Consider the following 17,556-nt stretch of genomic DNA (forward strand, 5'->3'; position numbering starts at 1 on the left):
CATTTTAAATGAGCTTAGGCCCAGCAAAGCCGACGGCGTTTCTGGGTGTTGTTGATAAACGGTTTTCGCCTTGCATAGGAGAGTTTTAACTTGCACTTACAGATGTAGCGACCAACTGTAGTTACTGACAGTGGGTTTCTGAAGTGTTCCTGAGCCCATGTGGTGATATCCTTTACACACTGATGTCGCTTGTTGATGCAGTACTGCCTGAGGGATCGAAGGTCACGGGCTTAGCTGCTTACGTGCAGTGATTTCTCCAGATTCTCTGAACCCTTTGATGATATTACGGACCATAGATGGTGAAATCCCTAAATTCCTTGCAATAGCTGGTTGAGAAAGGTTTTTCTTAAACTATTCAACAATTTGCTCACGCATTTGTTGACAAAGTGGTGACCCTCACCCCATCCTTGTTTGTGAATGACTGAGCATTTCATGGAATCTACTTTTATACCCAATCATGGCACCCACCTGTTCCCAATTTGCCTGTTCACCTGTGGGATGTTCCAAATAAGTGTTTGATGAGCATTCCTCAACTTTATCAGTATTTATTGCCACCTTTCCCAACTTCTTTGTCACGTGTTGCTGGCATCAAATTCTAAAGTTAATGATTATTTGCAAAACAAAAATGTTTATCAGTTTGAACATCAAATATGTTGTCTTTGTAGCATATTCAACTGAATATGGGTTGAAAATGATTTGCAAATTATTGTATTCTGTTTATATTTATATCTAACACAATTTCCCAACTCATATGGAAACGGGGTTTGTACATTTAAACACTTAATCCTCCCTTGGGGCCCCAACACACACAGCCGTGTATATAGCCATGTGTATATTTAACGATGTATTTCCAGTTCATTTAGTAAAAAAGGTTCTTTATACTAGAGCAGGGCTATACCACTGGTGGTTGAGTTCAGAGTTCAATTCAAAACATGGGAGAGAATTTAAATATTTGCAGCAAATGAAATATACTCAAAACACTAGAGTATATCCGTGGGGGAAGAGGCACATGTAAAATGTCAGTTAATGAATAACCGGCCGCTTCATATTAGTTTTTATGACAATAATATTCCTAGCCCTTTCCTGCTCCCTCGCTGTTAAGGATATAATATCAAATTTTCCTTTTTCTAGTAGGTCACTTATCATCCCAAAAGTATCATGAATGTTTTTCTAAATAAATTATCTACTTCAACCATCTTTTCTTGAAGAGGTATTCCCTCACATTTAGTAAATGAGTCATTTTTTCCATTGTCCATATTTCTTTGATAATGTCCAGCCATAGTTTTCCAGTAGGAGGTTCCGGTTTGTACCAGGATTTTGTGATGTCTTTCCTAGAGGCTATTAAAAGTACCTTAACCAAATAACGATCTTCTGTCCGTACAACTGATACTATGTGTCCCATATACATAGTCTTACATGTCATTGGAATTTTATATTCCAGCACTAAACAAGTGTACTTCTTCCCAATGTGATTTTAGCTTTGTACAGCTCCAAATAAAATATGAATATGATGTGAATTTATTGAGTGGTAGTTCTAACAGAAAAGTTTGCTAATTGACTTTTTAATTAATCTAAAATAACTCTTAATTGATACAAAATAAGCATAAACTCTAAACAAAAATATAAAGGGAACATTTTTGTTTTTGCTCCCATTTTTCATGATTTGAACTCAAAGATCTAAAACTTCTACTATATACATAAAATACCTATTCCTCTCAAATATTGTTCACAAATCTGTCTAAATCTGTGTCAGTGATCATTTCTTCTTTGCAAAGATAATCCATCCCACCTCACAGGTGTGGCATATTAAGATGCTGATTAAACAGCATGATTATTGCACAGGTGTGCCTGAGGCTACCCACAATTAAAAGGCCACTCTGAAATGTGCAGTTTTATCACACAGCACAATGCTGTAGATGTTGCAAGTTTTGAGGGAGCGTGCAGTTGGAATGCTGACTGTAGGAATGTCCACCAGATCTGTTGCCCGTGAATTCAATGTTAATTTTTCTACCATAAGCCATCTCCAAAGGCATTTCAGGGAATTTGTCAGTACATCCAACCGGCCTCACAACTGCAGACCATGTGTAACCACACCAGCCCAGAACCTCCACATCCAGCAGGTGCACCTCCATGATCGTCAGAGACCAATCACCCGGACAACTGTTGCAACAATGGGTTAGCATAACCACAGAATTTATGCACAAACTGTGAGAAACCATCTCAGGGAAGCTCATCTGCATGCTCGTCGTCTTCATCAGGGTCTCGACCTGACCGCAGTTTGTCATCGTAACCGGCTTAAGTAGGCAAATGCTCTGCATTCGGTGGCGTCTGGCACGTTGGAGAGGTGTTCTCTTCACGGATTAATCTTGGTTTTCACTGTTCAGGGCAGATGGCAGATAGCGTCTGTGGTGTCGTGTGGGAGAGCGGTTTGCTGATGTCAACGTTGTGAATGTAGTAGCCCATGGTGGGGGTGGGGTTATGGTATGGGCAGGCATTTGTTATGGACAATGGACGCAAGTGCATTTTATTGATGGTATTTTGAATGCACAGAGATACCGTGACGAGATCCTGAAGCCCATTGTTGTGCCATTCACCTCAAGTGCATGACAATGCATGGCCCCATGTTGTAAGGACCTGTACACAATTTCTGGTAGCTGAAAAGATCACAGTTCTTGCATGGCCGGCATACTCACCGGACATATCACCCATTGAGCATATTTGGGATGCTATGAATCGCCGTATACGACAGCGTGTTCCAGTTCCTGCCAATATCCAGCAACTTGCAGTCGAAAAATGGAGATGAATAGCCTTCCTTTAGAGCATGGGTGTCAAACTCTGGCCCGCGGGTCAAATTTAGCCCGCCGTGTAATTTCACTTGGCCCTTGAGGCGATATCAAATTAACACTAGAGTTGGCCCGCCGATTATATTCAGCGGCGGTGCCGCGGTAACACCGCATTCACCGCTAATTTTCATACTTGCCAGCCCTTCCGGGAGAATACCAGATTCCAGCGCCCCAAACATCCAACATGTGCTGGCCCAGTCACATAATATGAGCCGCATCTGCACGCGCACTTACAGTGAATGTAACGCATACTTGATCAACAGCGATACAATTTACACTGAGGGTTGCCGTATAACAACTTTAAGTTTTGTTAGAAATATACACCACACTGTGAACCCACACTAAACAAGAATGACAAACACATTTTGGGAGAACATCCGCACCGTAACACAACATAAACACAACAGAACAAATACCCAGAACCCTTTGCAGCACTAACTCTTCCGGGAGCTACAAGGTGGGGGGGGGGTTGTTGGTGGTAGCGGGGGTGTATATTGTAGCGTCCCTTGGTATGTTTTTGTCCTGCCGTCTCTCCCCATGTGATGCACCCAAGCTCTCTGGCCCATGCATTGAATCTGCCATTTTTGTGTGCAAAACCACCAGAGCAGTTGTTCTTGTGATCTTTTCAGAAGTTGTGTCACATTCAGATGTAGAATCTGTATTTGAGTCCACATGACTAAGTTAACACTCAGCTGAAGGGAATGTGTGACGATATTCACAGACTGGCAGGCGAGGGCGGGACAGGTACTGAGGAAGACACGCCTCCCCGCTGTCAATACTCTTTGTGCTGCATTAGGCGGGATGCAGTGACGGGCCTGTGGGTGGGAGGGGGATGTTAGGAAAAGGCGCAAGAACGCCTTCATCCTCAGGATTCTTCGGTTCTCCTACTGGGCACCAACAGGTGAGTCTTTTACTGCCGTCTAGTTTCACGTTAACCCTTTACAAACGTGCACAGAACAAGTGGCTCGGCTGTGTTACCGATTTGTGCTGCATGTTTACTGAATTCCTTCACAGGTGTGTGTGTGTGTGTATGAGTCACAGCACACACAAACACACCCTTGTAGAACGGAAAGCAGCTTGTGCAATGACTTTCAGTATTTGTGAGCGTTCCATGAAAAGATTGCACTGATTCTCATCTTTTAATGATTTGTGTTTTGTTGAGTTCATTGTGAAGAGTCGTTAATGAGAAATGGTCTGCAGTCAAGTGCACAAACACTTTGAGTGACGAAGAAGGTGGGGAATGTTTCGGTTTGAGTGTAAGTCAGTGCAAGAACCCTCTTGGCTTTTAACAGCTACCTGGTTCCCATCTAATTGTTTTTATTATTGAGCACTCTGTCACAGGCAGTAAATGAAACAATTGCTCAATCTGGTGCGTGTCTGGTCTCGCCTCCCAGGAATCAGCATTCTCGGTTAAAACCCGTTAGGTGTGCACAGCCCCTCCCTCCAAACACTTGACCCGACCTGCTCGCTCATGTTCAAACACTATTTTGGCAGGCGACGACCGGCGCCCCCACCCCCTCCACCGCCCCCTGATGGCGCCCGCCAACAGCTCCACGGCGCTCACGCCGAGGAACGAGAGCATCGTGGACAGCACGTCCGCGACCACCATGGGCGCACTCATCCTTAGCTTTGTCTTTTTCGTGGGCTTCCCCGGCAACCTCTTTGTCATCTGGAGCATCCTGGCCCGCGCCCGGAAGCAAACCATTACCACCCTCCTCATCCTCAACCTGGCCATTGCTGACGGCTCGTTAATGGCACTGACTCCGTTCTTCATCGCCTACTTGTTGATGAAGAAGTGGGTGTTCGGGAAGGTGATGTGCAAGGTGCTCTTCTACCTGTGCCTGGCCAACATGTACGCCTCCATCCACATCATCACCCTTATGAGCCTCTACAGACTGCTGGCGATAGTGCGGCCGCAGCGTGTCACCGCCTTGGCCGGGCACAGGGTGGTAACGTGGACGCTGGTAGTCATGTGGGCACTGGTGGCCGCCGCCTCCGTCCCTGCTCTCGTCTTTCGCAATGTAAGGTCGAATGACGGTGACGACCGCGCCATCTGCGACTCGTTTCATGACGAGGAGAGTCACGTAAGTTTGTGTCGGCGCACACCACCGTCATCATGAAAACATTGACCGCCTATCTGTGTGTGTAGACGGTCATCCAGTACATGCTGGAGCTGGTCCTGGGCTTCCTGGTCCCTTACAGCATCGTAGTGGTCAGCTACATCTGCATTTTGCGCCGCATCCAAAAGACCAAATTCGGCCGGCGCATTCGCAGCGAGAAGCTCATCCTGGCCATCGTGGTGACCTTCTGCCTCTTCTGGCTGCCCTACCACATTGTCAACATGGTGCAGGTAAACGTGCTTGCTCAGCGTGTACTTGCGGCGACTATTTACCTGTCGTTTGCTTCCCCAGGTTACATGGGCGCTATGTCCCGAGGGGGATGTAAAAACAATGTAAGCCTTCACACATGCTTTGGTACTTGCTTGTCGTGGTTAAGGTTGCAACTTTCTTGCCTAGTTTTGTTGTATCTTTTTGGACTGGCAGTTTTAAGCTGCTGATGTGGTCTGACGTTTGTCCTGCCCCTCTATAACCTTTCTCAGCTCTCTGCTTTTTTGAACATAAACACCTTAAACTGCGATCACAATATCAGTTCCGATCCGACAGGTTGGGTAAAATCTGGCATCGGGGTAGAGCCGTCACCTCCTCAGTGGCTTTTATCAGCAGCTGCGCCAACCCGGTGCTTTACTTCTTCGCCGGCAAGTCGTACATCCGCCGAGAGGGTCTGGCTTTCATGGCCCGCCTGTTCGAGGCGACCGGTCTGGACTCAGCCACCAGGAAGAGCCGTCAGAACAGCCAAAACAGTCGGGACAAAGACAAAGAATCGGACGGCGTCATGCTCAAGGAAAAAGGTCAGGACTCTAACTCGGGCTCCAATGTCAAAGCGCCGAAGCTGCAGACGTGACGCTGCTGATGGTGGTCTTGAACAACTCCTGTGTCCGTTTGCGCAATGATTCTATAAACTTTTGGGGGACAAATAACGACGCCAACTCTCCACGTCCGTCTTGTCCCGCTGTGGTTGTGTTGTTGTACGAATGTGTTTGTGTGGCAAGCAAAGGTTTGAATAAACCGGAACACAAGGGTTGCTGCAGCTGCACTACAACTAAGAAGTCAGTCAATCAATCAGTCAAAGTTTACTCATATAGCCCTAAATCACGAGTGTCTCAAAGGGCTGCACAAGCCACAACGACATCCTCGGCTCAGATCCCACATCCCTTCCTCTGGGCGACCGGTTCAATGGACGTCGAGTGGATCTAACATAATAGTGTGAGAGTCCAGTCCATAGTGGATCCAACATAATAGTGTGAGAGTCCAGTCCATAGTGGATCTAACATAATAGTGTGAGAGTCCAGTCCATAGTGGATCTAACATAATAGTGTGAGAGTCCAGTCCATAGTGGATCCAGCATAATAGTGTGAGAGTCCAGTCCATAGTGGATCTAACATAATACTGTGAGAGTCCAGTCCATAGTGGATCCAACATAATAGTGTGAGAGTCCAGTCCATAGTGGAGCCAGCATAATAGTGTGAGAGTCCAGTCCATAGTGGATCCAACATAATAGTGTGAGAGTCCAGTCCATAGTGGATCCAACATAATAGTGTGAGAGTCCAGTCCATAGTGGATCCAACATAATAGTGTGAGAGTTCAGTCCATAGTGGATCCAACATAATAGTGTGAGAGTCCAGTCCATAGTGGATCCAACATAATAGTGTGAGAGTCCAGTCCATAGTGGATCCAGCATAATAGTGTGAGAGTCCAGTCCATAGTGGATCTAACATAATACTGTGAGAGTCCAGTCCATAGTGGATCCAACATAATAGTGTGAGAGTCCAGTCCATAGTGGAGCCAGCATAATAGTGTGAGAGTCCAGTCCATAGTGGATCCAACATAATAGTGTGAGAGTCCAGTCCATAGTGGATCCAACATAATAGTGTGAGAGTCCAGTCCATAGTGGATCCAACATAATAGTGTGAGAGTTCAGTCCATAGTGGATCCAACATAATAGTGTGAGAGTCCAGTCCATAGTGGATCCAGCATAATAGTGTGAGAGTTCAGTCCATAGTGGATCCAACATAATAGTGTGAGAGTCCAGTCCATAGTGGATCCAACATAATAGTGTGAGAGTCCAGTCCATAGTGGATCCAACATAATAGTGTGAGAGTCAAGTCCATAGTGGATCCAACATAATACTGTGAGAGTCCAGTCCATCGTGGGGCCAGCAGGAGATAAATCCATGCTCCAGTTTCAAGAAGACCCATAAGTCAGTGGAGACATCCTGTCCACCGTCTTGCGTTATAAAGAAACAGTCTGACATTGTTCATCTTTTGTCGTTTATTAATGTCCTGCTTGCACCACCTGACTCTGCACAATCTAATGAGATCTAGCACAGAAGACTCATATGTAAAACTAGGGCTGCTCAAAAAACAGTTTCACATCCAAATCGCAAATTGTATATATTCCGATTCCAAATCTAATTATAATTTTCAAAAATGGATACAAAAAAAGTTTTAAGTTTTTAAAAGTATAAGTTTAAAAAATATATGTTTTTAGCCCACCTTCTGATCTTACGCCATAAGAGCAGCTTTTATAACCTGTTTTAAATAGTTTTTATTATAATTTTTATATCCATCCATCCATTTTCTACCGCTTATTCCCTTTGGGGTCGCGGGGGGCGCTGGAGCCTATCTCAGCTACAATCGGGCGGAAGGCGGGGTACACCCTGGACAAGTCGCCACCTCATCGCAGGGCCAACACAGATAGACAGACAACATTCACACTCACATCCACACACTAGTTGGTGGCGTGGTTAAGAAGGGAGGAGTATATTTACAGCTAGAATTCACCAAGTCAAGTATTTCATATATATATACTTGACTTTCAGTGAATTCTAGCTATATATATATATTTATTTTATTATGTATATATATATATATATATATATATATATATGTATATATATATATATATATATATTAGTATAGCAGTTGTGCACTGCACTCTCTAAAAGCCCCAGATGTTATTGTCACATATGCATGTACAGTAGATGGCAGTATTGTCCTGTTTAAGAGTGTCACAACATTGCTGTTTACGGCAGACGAACTGCTTTACGGTAGACGAAAACGTGACTGCTGTTGTTGTGTGTTGTTACCGCGCTGGGAGGACGTTAATGAAACTGCCTAACAATAAACCCACATAAGAAACCAAGAACTTGCCCTTGATCATTCTACAGTTATGACGTGATTGGGCAGGCACGCTGTTTGTATTGTGGGAAAGGGGACGTGAAAACAGGCTGGCCGCTGTCGACACGTCACTCAGGTCCGCATGGAGCTGAAGGGGGCGTGGCCTCCAGCTCCGCCTGAATTTCGGGAGATTTTCGGGAGAAAATTTGTCCCGGGAGGTTTTCGGGAGAGGCGCTGAATTTCGGGAGTCTCCCGGAAAATCCGAGAGGGTTGGCAAGTATGCCATTGAGCATATTCGACTGAATTGTAGTTGTCAGTGTAGTCTTTTTTGTTTATTGTTCATGTGTGATTATTTATAGCATATATACTGTACAAATCTTAACTTGTGAAATATCAATATTACATTATTTCTTAATATCTGATTACAAATGTGACTGAACTGCATCTTTGTTGGTTGTTGGTTGTATGCACACACTCAGACTTCCATAGCCAGAAAAAAGTAATAGAGTAAACCGTTGTTTATTGCTAGTAATATGTTCCAGACCTGGTCATAGTAAATTCATTTCCAAAAAGTAGGATTTATAAATTATTAATGGAACATTTTTATAGCTTGAGCATAAAAACTTTACGGCTCGTAACACCCACATAGTACACTTTATAAGCCGCAAACTTCAAAGCGTAATGTTGCCAGGGACGACTGTACTACGAGTAGTACTGTCTGGTGCAGGGGTGTCAAAGGTACGGCCCGTGGGCCGGATCAGGCCCACAAACAGGTTTTATCTGGCCCGCGGGATGAGTTTGCTTGGTTTCCCCCCCTTCCAACCACTGACAGCATCTTTTGTCTCATAACATTGTTTTATAAGATTGTATCTTGGTCAATAATTGGCTCCCAAACAGGACAGGATGACAATCATAAATATAAAACTTGTTTTATATGTACGACCAAAACTCTTCATCTGTACAAAAATTAGCCGAAATTTTGGAATGAAAGAAACTGCTGTTGTAAATGTGTCCACTAGATGTCGCAATAGCAATTATTTGTAGATGATGCTACATATGTACAAAATAAACCATATGATAGTGCACCAGTCGAGGAAAACAAGCAGACTACTTAAATAACATCCTGTAATTTTAATTTTGATATTATTTTTTTATCTTGATAGATTGAAAATTAACACCAATGAGTTGACTGATGAAAATTATCACATAATTTATTCAGAAAGTATAAATAACGACAAATAAATACTATCAACCGCAACATGTAAGTGTAAAAAAACAAAAAAACATTATGATTTGTACCTTTTCAGAATGTGCTTGTTCTATTTTTAAACAAAGACAACAATCTGAAGTTGTCTTTATTTTTAAGTTATCGTGCCGTGATTTTTACCAGTCCGGCCCACTTGGGAGTAGATTTTTCTCCATGTGGCCCCAGATCTAAAATGAGTTTGATACCCCTGGTCTAGTGTTACACGAGTAATATTGAAGCCTGAAATGGAGCCACAAACAGAATCTTGTTCAGGGCCACAAAAATACTAGGGCCTGCCCTTCCCATCCCTTGTAAATATGTATTTTTATAGGACTTAAAATGATTAATAATGTGGGGAGCCCGCCTACCGCCCGAATGCAGCAGAGATAGGCTCCAGCACCCCCCGCGACCCTGAAAGGGACACGCGGTAGAGAAATGGATGGATGGAAAATTCTTTGAAAGACATGCAAGCATGCTGTACGTGTAATTGATGTCAGAGATGTATCATCATGACATAACTGGCCAGTCCTGGAGTGGGCGTTTTGTTTGATGGCAGCCATGTTAGTTTTTTTTATCATGTGTCTAGAAGGTGCACACCAAACTTTCTGGTGATTTGTTGCAAAAGCCCAAACGTACATTAAACTGTGTGAGAAATTTCAAGTTAATCTAAATTATAGGGGACGGCGTGGTTGGGAGAGTGGCCGTGCCAGCAACTAGAGGATTCCTGGTTCGATCCCCAGCTTCTCCCAACATAGTCACGTCCGTTGTGTCCTTGAGCAAGACACGTCACCCTTGCTCCTGATGGGTCGTGGTTAGGGCCTTGCATGGCAGCTCCCGCCATCAGTGTGTGAATGTGTGTGAATGGGTGAATGTGGAAATAGTGTCAAAGCACTTTGAGTACCTTGAAGGTAGAAAAGCGCTATACAAGTATAAGCCATTTACCATTTAATAACAAGCATGTGTACCTTTGGCCATCAGTCGTTTGAAGGTCATATTTGAAATAGAGGGTTAATCAAAAAGAGTGGCCACAATAAATACTTGTAAAAAAAAAAAAAGAAAAAAAAAAAAAGAAGAAGAAGCTGATTGTGTGTAGAATACTTGTGACTTGGCTGGATTTTTTCTATTCATTTTCCTTATTAAAATATTGCGAAAGGAAATTGCTTCATTGTTTTTGAATAACCCTGCAAAGCTGACGTGGTTGCAGGGCTTCCCCTCACGTCACACTTGTCATTACACAATGTCCGCCTGTAGCGTGAGCACACGTTGTATCCTCTCAGTGCCCTGGAAGCAGCCAGGGATGTCAAAGTGACTGCACGTGAGCGACCTCCTCAACTCGACAGGTAACTTTTATTTTGAAAGATCATAACCTTCCCGAAAGTAACAAATAGGAAACTTTTTGTGTTAACGCTTCCAGATGTTGGCAATGTCAACCTACGTGGTTTTGGCCCTTGACCCTGCTCACTCTGTCCTAGGACTTTATTGTGAAGTCAATAATGCTGTAATGTTTGTGTGCTGTCATTTCAACACTTCCTGCTTCCTCTCTACAAGTGTGCTGTCCACAGTAGCAGAAGTCAAATCGTTGCGTGGATGAAGCCATGGCGTCCAATGCCAGCTCTACCGCTTTCTCGCCGCCTATCAGCACTTCGGCCAAGGTCGGCATTGCCATCTTAACCGTGGCGTTCGGGCTGGGCTTCCCCGGGAACCTCTTCGTGGTGTGGTCCGTGATTTGCCGCGTCCGGAAGCGCTCGGTAACGTGCTTGCTGGTGCTCAACCTGGCGCTGGCCGACGCCTCCGTGCTGCTCACCGCCCCGGTCTTCCTGCGCTTCTTGGCCGGCGGACAAGGGTGGGAGTTTGGCTCGGCGGCGTGCAAGCTGGTGCACTACCTCTCCAGCGTCAACATGTACGTGTCCATCTACCTTATCTGCCTGATGAGCATGGACCGCTGGTTGGCCGTCACCAGGCCTTTCCTGTCACAGAGGATGCGGACTAAGCGCTCTTTGCTGGTTCTCTTGCTGGGGGTCTGGGTCATGGCCTTCTTTCTGTCCATCCCCATGCCCTTCTATCGCAGGTAAGTCCTGCATGTACGGTCAAAAGTTTACATACACTTGTAAAGAACATAATGTCATGGCTGTCTCGACCACATAACTTTCCTCCAGAAGTCTTATCTTTGTCGATGTGATGTCAGATGAAACAAAAATTGAGCTGTTTGGCCACAATACCCAGCAATATGTTTGGAGGAGAAAAGGTGAGGCCTTTAATCCCATAAACACCATTCCTACCGTCAAGCATGGTGGTGGTAGTATCATGCTCTGGGCCTGTTTTGCTGCCAATGGAACTGGTGCTTTAAATGGGACAATGAAAAAGGAGGATTACCTCCAAATTCTTCAGGACGGGGCGGTTGGTAGAGCGGCCGTGCCAGCAACTTGAGGGTTGCAGGTTCGATCCCCGATTCCGCCATCCTAGTCACTGCTGTTGTGTCCTTGGGCAAGACACTTTACCCACCTGCTCCCAGTGCCACCCACACTGGTTTACATGTAACTTAGATATTGGGTTTCACTATGTAAAACGCTTTGAGTCACTAGAGAAAAGCGCTATATAAATATAATTCACTTCACTTCACTTCACTTCAGGACAACCTAGAATCATCAGCCCAGAGGTTGGGTCTTGGGCGCAGTTGGGTGTTCCAACAGGACAATTTGATTGATTGATTGATTGATTAAGACTTTTATTAGTAGGTTGCACAGTGAAGTACATATTCCGTACAATTGACCACTAAATGGTAACATCCGAATAAGTTTTTCAACTTGTTTAAGTCGGGGTCCACTTAAATTGATTCATTATACAGATATATACTATCAGATATATACTATCATCATAATACAGTCATCACACAAGATAATCACATTGAATTATTTACATTATTTACAATCCGGGGTGTGGAGGGGGAGGGGGGGGGGGGGTTAGGTTTGGTTGTTATCATCAGTCATCAACAATTGAGAACAGAGAAATGGATATTGGAACAGTGTAGGTCTGACTTGGTAGGATATGGACAGCAAGTAGTGGGCAGAGAGAGAGAGAGAGAGAGAGAGAGAGATCAGAAGGCATAAGAAAAAGTATCTGCATTTGATTGTTTACATTTGATTATTAACAATCCGGGGAGGGTGTTAGTTTAGGGTTGTAGCTGCCTGGAGGTGACAATGACCCCAAACACACGTCAAAAGTGGTAAAGGATTGTCAAAATCAGGCTAGAATGAAGGTTTTAGAATGGCCTTCCCAAAGTCCTGACTTAAACGTGTGGACAATGCTGAAGAAACAAGTCCATGTCAGAAAACCAACAAATTTAGCTGAACTGCACCAATTTTGTCAAGAGGAGTGGTCAAAAATTCAGCCAGAAGCTTGCTAGAAGCTTGTGGATGGCTACCAAAAGCGCCTTATTGCAGTGAAACTTGCCAAGGGACATGTAACCAAATATTAACATTGCTCTATGTATACTTTTGACCCAGCACATTTGGTCACATTTTCAGTAGACCCATAATAAATTCATAAAAGAACCAAACTTCATGAATGTTTTTTGTGACCAACAAGTATGTGCTCCAATCACTCTATCACAAAAACATAAGAGTTGTAGAAATGACTGGAAACTCAAGACAGCCATGACATTATGTTCTTTACAAGTGTATGTAAACTTCTGACCACGACTGTATATTCTGCATAATGTCTCTGGAATTGCAGCGTTGTGTTTGCATGTGCAGCAATCTGAGGAAAGTGTTCCCAAACAACGCCACGCTGAGATATTGCGTGCCGTACCACTGGGGCAGTGTGGGTCACCGGGTCTTCCAGTACACCTTCGAGACCGTCATGGGCTGCCTGGTGCCTTTCTCTCTCATCAACACCTGCTACTCTTCAGTCATCTGCCGCCTGCAGAGCGCCATGTTCCAGCGTCGAGCCCAAGGCAGCCGCCTGATCCTGATGATCATCTGTGCCTTTACCGTCTTCTGGGTGCCGTATCACATCATCAACATCATCGAGGTGATTCTCTCAGACTTTTGGATGTAAGGTCCAAGCGGCTTGTCATTAATTCTCTCCTCTCGCAGGTGATTGGGCTGTTGCAGGGAAGCAAGTCAACGGTGGCTGCTGCTCTCATGGCCCGCCCCAACGTGACCGCCTTCGCTTACTTCAGCAGTGCCGTCAATCCCATCCTGTACGTGTTCGCCGGCAGCTCTCACATCCGCCAGGCCGGTCTCAGCTTCATGGGCAAGCTCTTCGAGGCCACCAACTCGGAAAGCAGGAGCACGTCCACCTTTGGCCGCAGCGGACGCACCAGCTCGTCGCGGGACGACGCCTCAGTGCTGCAGACTCTGTCGGTCAAACTGGGGAAGCCGTTTAAAAGCAGGCAAGGCGACGACGCCAACATGGCGGCAAGAGAGCTGGACCAGCCGGAGTTGAAAACTCTTGCAAGTGTTGAGCCGTTAGACTAGCACAGATGGTGCTAACAGGTGATGTAATTAAACTAGTGTCAAGTGATTCAGTTTATAGTCAGACTAATCAAACTTTTGAATTTGGATTCATCGTGATTAATTACAAGGCAGTTTACATAACTTAAATTACCGTATTTTTCGGAGTATAAGTCGCACCGGAGTATAAGTCGCACCTGCCGAAAATGCATAATAAAAAAGGAAAAAAACATATATAAGTCGCACTGGAGCCCGGCCAAACTATGAAAAAAACTGCGACTTATAGTCTGAAAAATACTTCTTCAAAAAATATTTGGACACAAATATTTTCTGCATGTCATACACCAGGGGTCCCCAACCTTTTTGACCCGGGGGCCGCATTGGGTTAAAAAAATGTGGCCATGTGCCGGGCAATATACATATAAATTAAAGTTTAAGTACCAATGATTGTCACACACACACTAGGTGTGGTGAAATTTGTCCTCTGCATTTGACCCATCCCCTTGTTCACCCCCTGGGAGGTGAGGGGAGCAGTGAGCAGCAGAGGTGGCTGCGCCAGGGAATCATTTTTGGTGATTCAACCCCCAATTCCAACCCTTGATGCTGAGTGCCAAGCAGGGAGGTAATGGGTCCCATTTTTATAGTCTTTGGTATGACTCGGCCGGGGTTTGAACTCACAACCTACCGATCTCAGGGCGGACACTCTAACCATATACATATACATATAAATATAAATATATATATTATATTTAAAAATCCCCTGAAGAGCAGGGAAACCTGCAAAACAGGCTTTTAGGGATGAAATAGCCTCTGTGTTTTTTCCTGACCTAACGTATTTTCCGCTCTACCCCAGTATTGAGCACTGTATAACGGATAAACCCCAGAAACCTTGACTATATATATATATATATATATATATATATATATATATATATGTATGTGTGGGAAAAAAAATCACAAGACTATTTCATCTCTACAGGCCTGTTTCATGAGGGGGGTACCCTCAATCATCAGGAGATTTTAATGGGAGCATTCGCATACCATGGTTTATATAGGGCACAGAGTGGGTGGGTACAGGCTGGCCTAGGGGCGTGGTGATTGGCTCATGTGTTACCTAGGAGGTGTTTCCGTCTATGGCGGCATGCTGTTACAATTTCGCTGCGCTTGTTGAGGGATGACAGGTCTGGACGGTAAATAATAAACCGTTTCTCTTTCAAGCATAGGTTGCATCTTTTATTACCACTATTGTAAGGTGTGCTGGATGCAAGAATTTGCCATGTTATTGAATATTCAACATTATTGTCTTTGAGGTCCCAAATGTGTTTGCTGAGTTCTGTGGTATTTCGCAAGTTTTTGTTCCTGAAAGAAGCCTTGTGATTGTTCCATCTGGTTTGAATTCTCCCTCGGTTAATCCTACATATGTGTCGGATGTGTTGACAGAGCAGAAACGTGTGAACTCGTTGGGAGTTTCCTCCTCTCCCAGCTCGCTAGCCTCAATCTGAACCTTGGTATTTACCGTGATGACGGACTGGCAGTGTGTCGCGCCTCGCCAAGGAGCAGCGAGAATACCAAGAAGCGCATATGCCAAATTTTCAAAGAGAACGGCCTACGGATCACGATTGAAGCCAACAAGCAAACCGTCAACTTCCTTGACGTCACTTTCAACCTGAGAAATAACAGCTACCAACCATTCACGAAACCCAACACAACACTCCAATACGTGCACCATGACAGCAACCACCCACCCACCACCACGAAAAGAATACCTACCGGAATCAATAAAAGGCTATCGATGCTGTCATCTAGCAAAGCTGAATTTGACCAAGCAACCCCCCCGTACCAAAAAGCCCTTGATGAAAGCGGATACAATTTCACCCTCACCTATGAACCCACGCCAGGAAACCAGCCAAAAAAGAACAGAAAACGAAACGACATCATCTGGTACAACCCCCGATACAGCAAAAACGTCTCAACTAACATTGGACACAAATTCCTCAATCTGATTGACAAACACTTTCCCAAAGACAACACCCTAAGAAAAGTATTCAACAAGAACAACATTAAATTGAGCTACAGCTGCATGAACAATATACGACAAATCATCTCAAACCACAACAAAACAATTGCAAATGAGCCGTCGGCCCCCAGACAGAGAGACTCCAAAACCAACAAAGACTGTAACTGTCGAAAGAAACCTGATATCCCTCTCAACGGGGGGTGCTTACAAACATCAGTTGTCTACCAATCTAAGGTAATACGCAAGGACATTAACACATCCGACACATATGTAGGATTAACCGAGGGAGAATTCAAAACCAGATGGAACAATCACAAGGCTTCTTTCAGGAACAAAAACTTGCGAAATACCACAGAACTCAGCAAACACATTTGGGACCTCAAAGACAATAATGTTGAATATTCAATAACATGGCAAATTCTTGCATCCAGCACACCTTACAATAGTGGTAATAAAAGATGCAACCTATGCTTGAAAGAGAAACTGTTTATTATTTACCGTCCAGACCTGTCATCCCTCAACAAGCGCAGCGAAATTGTAACAGCATGCCGCCATAGACGGAAACACCTCCTAGGTAACACATGAGCCAATCACCACGCCCCTAGGCCAGCCTGTACCCACCCACTCTGTGCCCTATATAAACCATGGTATGCGAATGCTCCCATTAAAATCTCCTGATGATTGAGGGTACCCCCCCTCATGAACAGGCCTGTAGAGATGAAATAGTCTTGTGATTTTTTTTCCCACACATACATATATTGCGCTCTACTACGGTATCGAGCACTATTTTTTGGATAACCTTATTAAGACATATATATATATATATATATATATATATATATATATATATATATATATGTTTTACTTGAATGGACATAATTTATTTTCACAAATTAATGTTCTATAACCCACATTTTCTTACAGGTAACCATACGCGGCTGAAATAAATTGCGCGATAAATCTGCAACTCTACATAATTAATGCAATAATTTTTTTGTGATTAATCACTCGAGTTAACTCGTTATTTTTCACAGCCTTAAAATAAAGCTTTAAAATTTGACATGTTTATATCGTCATTCATAGAAAAGTAAAGTTTGGCAACATTCATTTAACTATGTTTATTATAAATTGGCCCTAGTGTGTGAATGTGAGTGTGAATGTTGTCTGTCTATCTGTGTTGGCCCTGCGATGAGGTGGCGACTTGTCCGGGGTGTACCCCGCCTTCCGCCCGATTGTAGCTGAGATAGGCTCCAGCGCCCCCCGCGACCCCGAAGGGAATAAGCGGTAGAAAATGGATGGATGGATTATCGTTATGATCTTATGTGGGCAGCACGGTGGCACAGGGGTTAGTGCGTGTGCCTCACAATATGAAGGTCCTGGGTTCGATCCCCGGGATCGGGGCTTTTATGTGTGGAGTTTGCATGTTCACCCCGTGACTGCGCGGGTTCCCTTAGTGTACTCTGGCTTCCTCCCACCTCCAAAGACATGCACCTGGGTGAGTGTGAATGTTGTCTGTTTATCTGTGTTGGCCCTGTGATGAGATGGCAAGTTGTCCAGGGTGTACCCCGCCTTCCGCCCGAGTGCAGCTGGGATAGGCTCCAGCGACCCGAGAGGGACAACCGGTAGAAAATGGATGGATGGATGATCATATGTGTATGAATATGTATTTTTGTTGTATTTCTTCTGTAGCTGTTGTTTCACACTTTTAAATAAAGTCCACTGGATGATTTGGTGACAACACAACATTGCAGCTACTTCCT

At 44.3% G+C, this 17,556-nt stretch overlaps 2 protein-coding genes across 3 annotated transcripts; both read left to right on the forward strand.

Annotated features, from left to right (window-relative positions):
• Positions 1-3,682: 3,682 nt before the first annotated feature.
• Positions 3,683-5,804, forward strand: LOC133606662 (leukotriene B4 receptor 1-like). Of its 2 annotated transcripts, none has more exons than XM_061960840.2 (5): positions 3,683-3,744; positions 4,338-4,927; positions 4,993-5,193; positions 5,255-5,295; positions 5,507-5,804. In XM_061960840.2, the coding sequence occupies exons 2-5, from the start codon at positions 4,376-4,378 to the stop codon at positions 5,802-5,804; spliced, it is 1,092 nt and encodes a 363-aa protein (XP_061816824.1). In that variant the 5' UTR covers positions 3,683-3,744; positions 4,338-4,375. The 2 variants fall into 2 exon arrangements, with proteins under 2 accessions (XP_061816824.1, XP_061816825.1); XM_061960841.2 differs by lacking the exon at positions 3,683-3,744 and adding an exon at positions 4,234-4,267.
• Positions 5,805-10,626: 4,822 nt separating this feature from the next.
• ltb4r (leukotriene B4 receptor) lies at positions 10,627-14,712 on the forward strand. The gene is made up of 4 exons (XM_061960839.1): positions 10,627-10,665; positions 10,874-11,393; positions 13,078-13,354; positions 13,420-14,712. Exons 2-4 carry the CDS (start codon positions 10,921-10,923, stop codon positions 13,801-13,803), a joined length of 1,134 nt encoding a protein of 377 aa, XP_061816823.1. The 5' UTR covers positions 10,627-10,665; positions 10,874-10,920; the 3' UTR covers positions 13,804-14,712.
• The last annotated feature ends 2,844 nt before the right edge of the window (positions 14,713-17,556 follow it).

Source organism: Nerophis lumbriciformis, linkage group LG05 (genome assembly GCF_033978685.3).
Source record: "Nerophis lumbriciformis linkage group LG05, RoL_Nlum_v2.1, whole genome shotgun sequence".
NCBI classification, from domain to species: Eukaryota; Metazoa; Chordata; class Actinopteri; order Syngnathiformes; family Syngnathidae; genus Nerophis; species Nerophis lumbriciformis.

Bases quoted from the DNA above. Each gene is read 5' to 3' on its own strand.
- LOC133606662 (XM_061960840.2), top strand. From the start codon at position 4,376: ATGGCGCCCGCCAACAGCTCCACGGCGCTCACGCCGAGGAACGAGAGC. The intron at 4,928-4,992 runs GTAAGTTTGTGT...CTGTGTGTGTAG, and splicing joins TTCATGACGAGGAGAGTCAC to ACGGTCATCCAGTACATGCT. The intron at 5,194-5,254 runs GTAAACGTGCTT...TTGCTTCCCCAG, and splicing joins ACATTGTCAACATGGTGCAG to GTTACATGGGCGCTATGTCC.
- ltb4r (XM_061960839.1), top strand. From the start codon at position 10,921: ATGGCGTCCAATGCCAGCTCTACCGCTTTCTCGCCGCCTATCAGCACT. The intron at 11,394-13,077 runs GTAAGTCCTGCA...TTGCATGTGCAG, and splicing joins CCCATGCCCTTCTATCGCAG to CAATCTGAGGAAAGTGTTCC. The intron at 13,355-13,419 runs GTGATTCTCTCA...CTCCTCTCGCAG, and splicing joins ACATCATCAACATCATCGAG to GTGATTGGGCTGTTGCAGGG.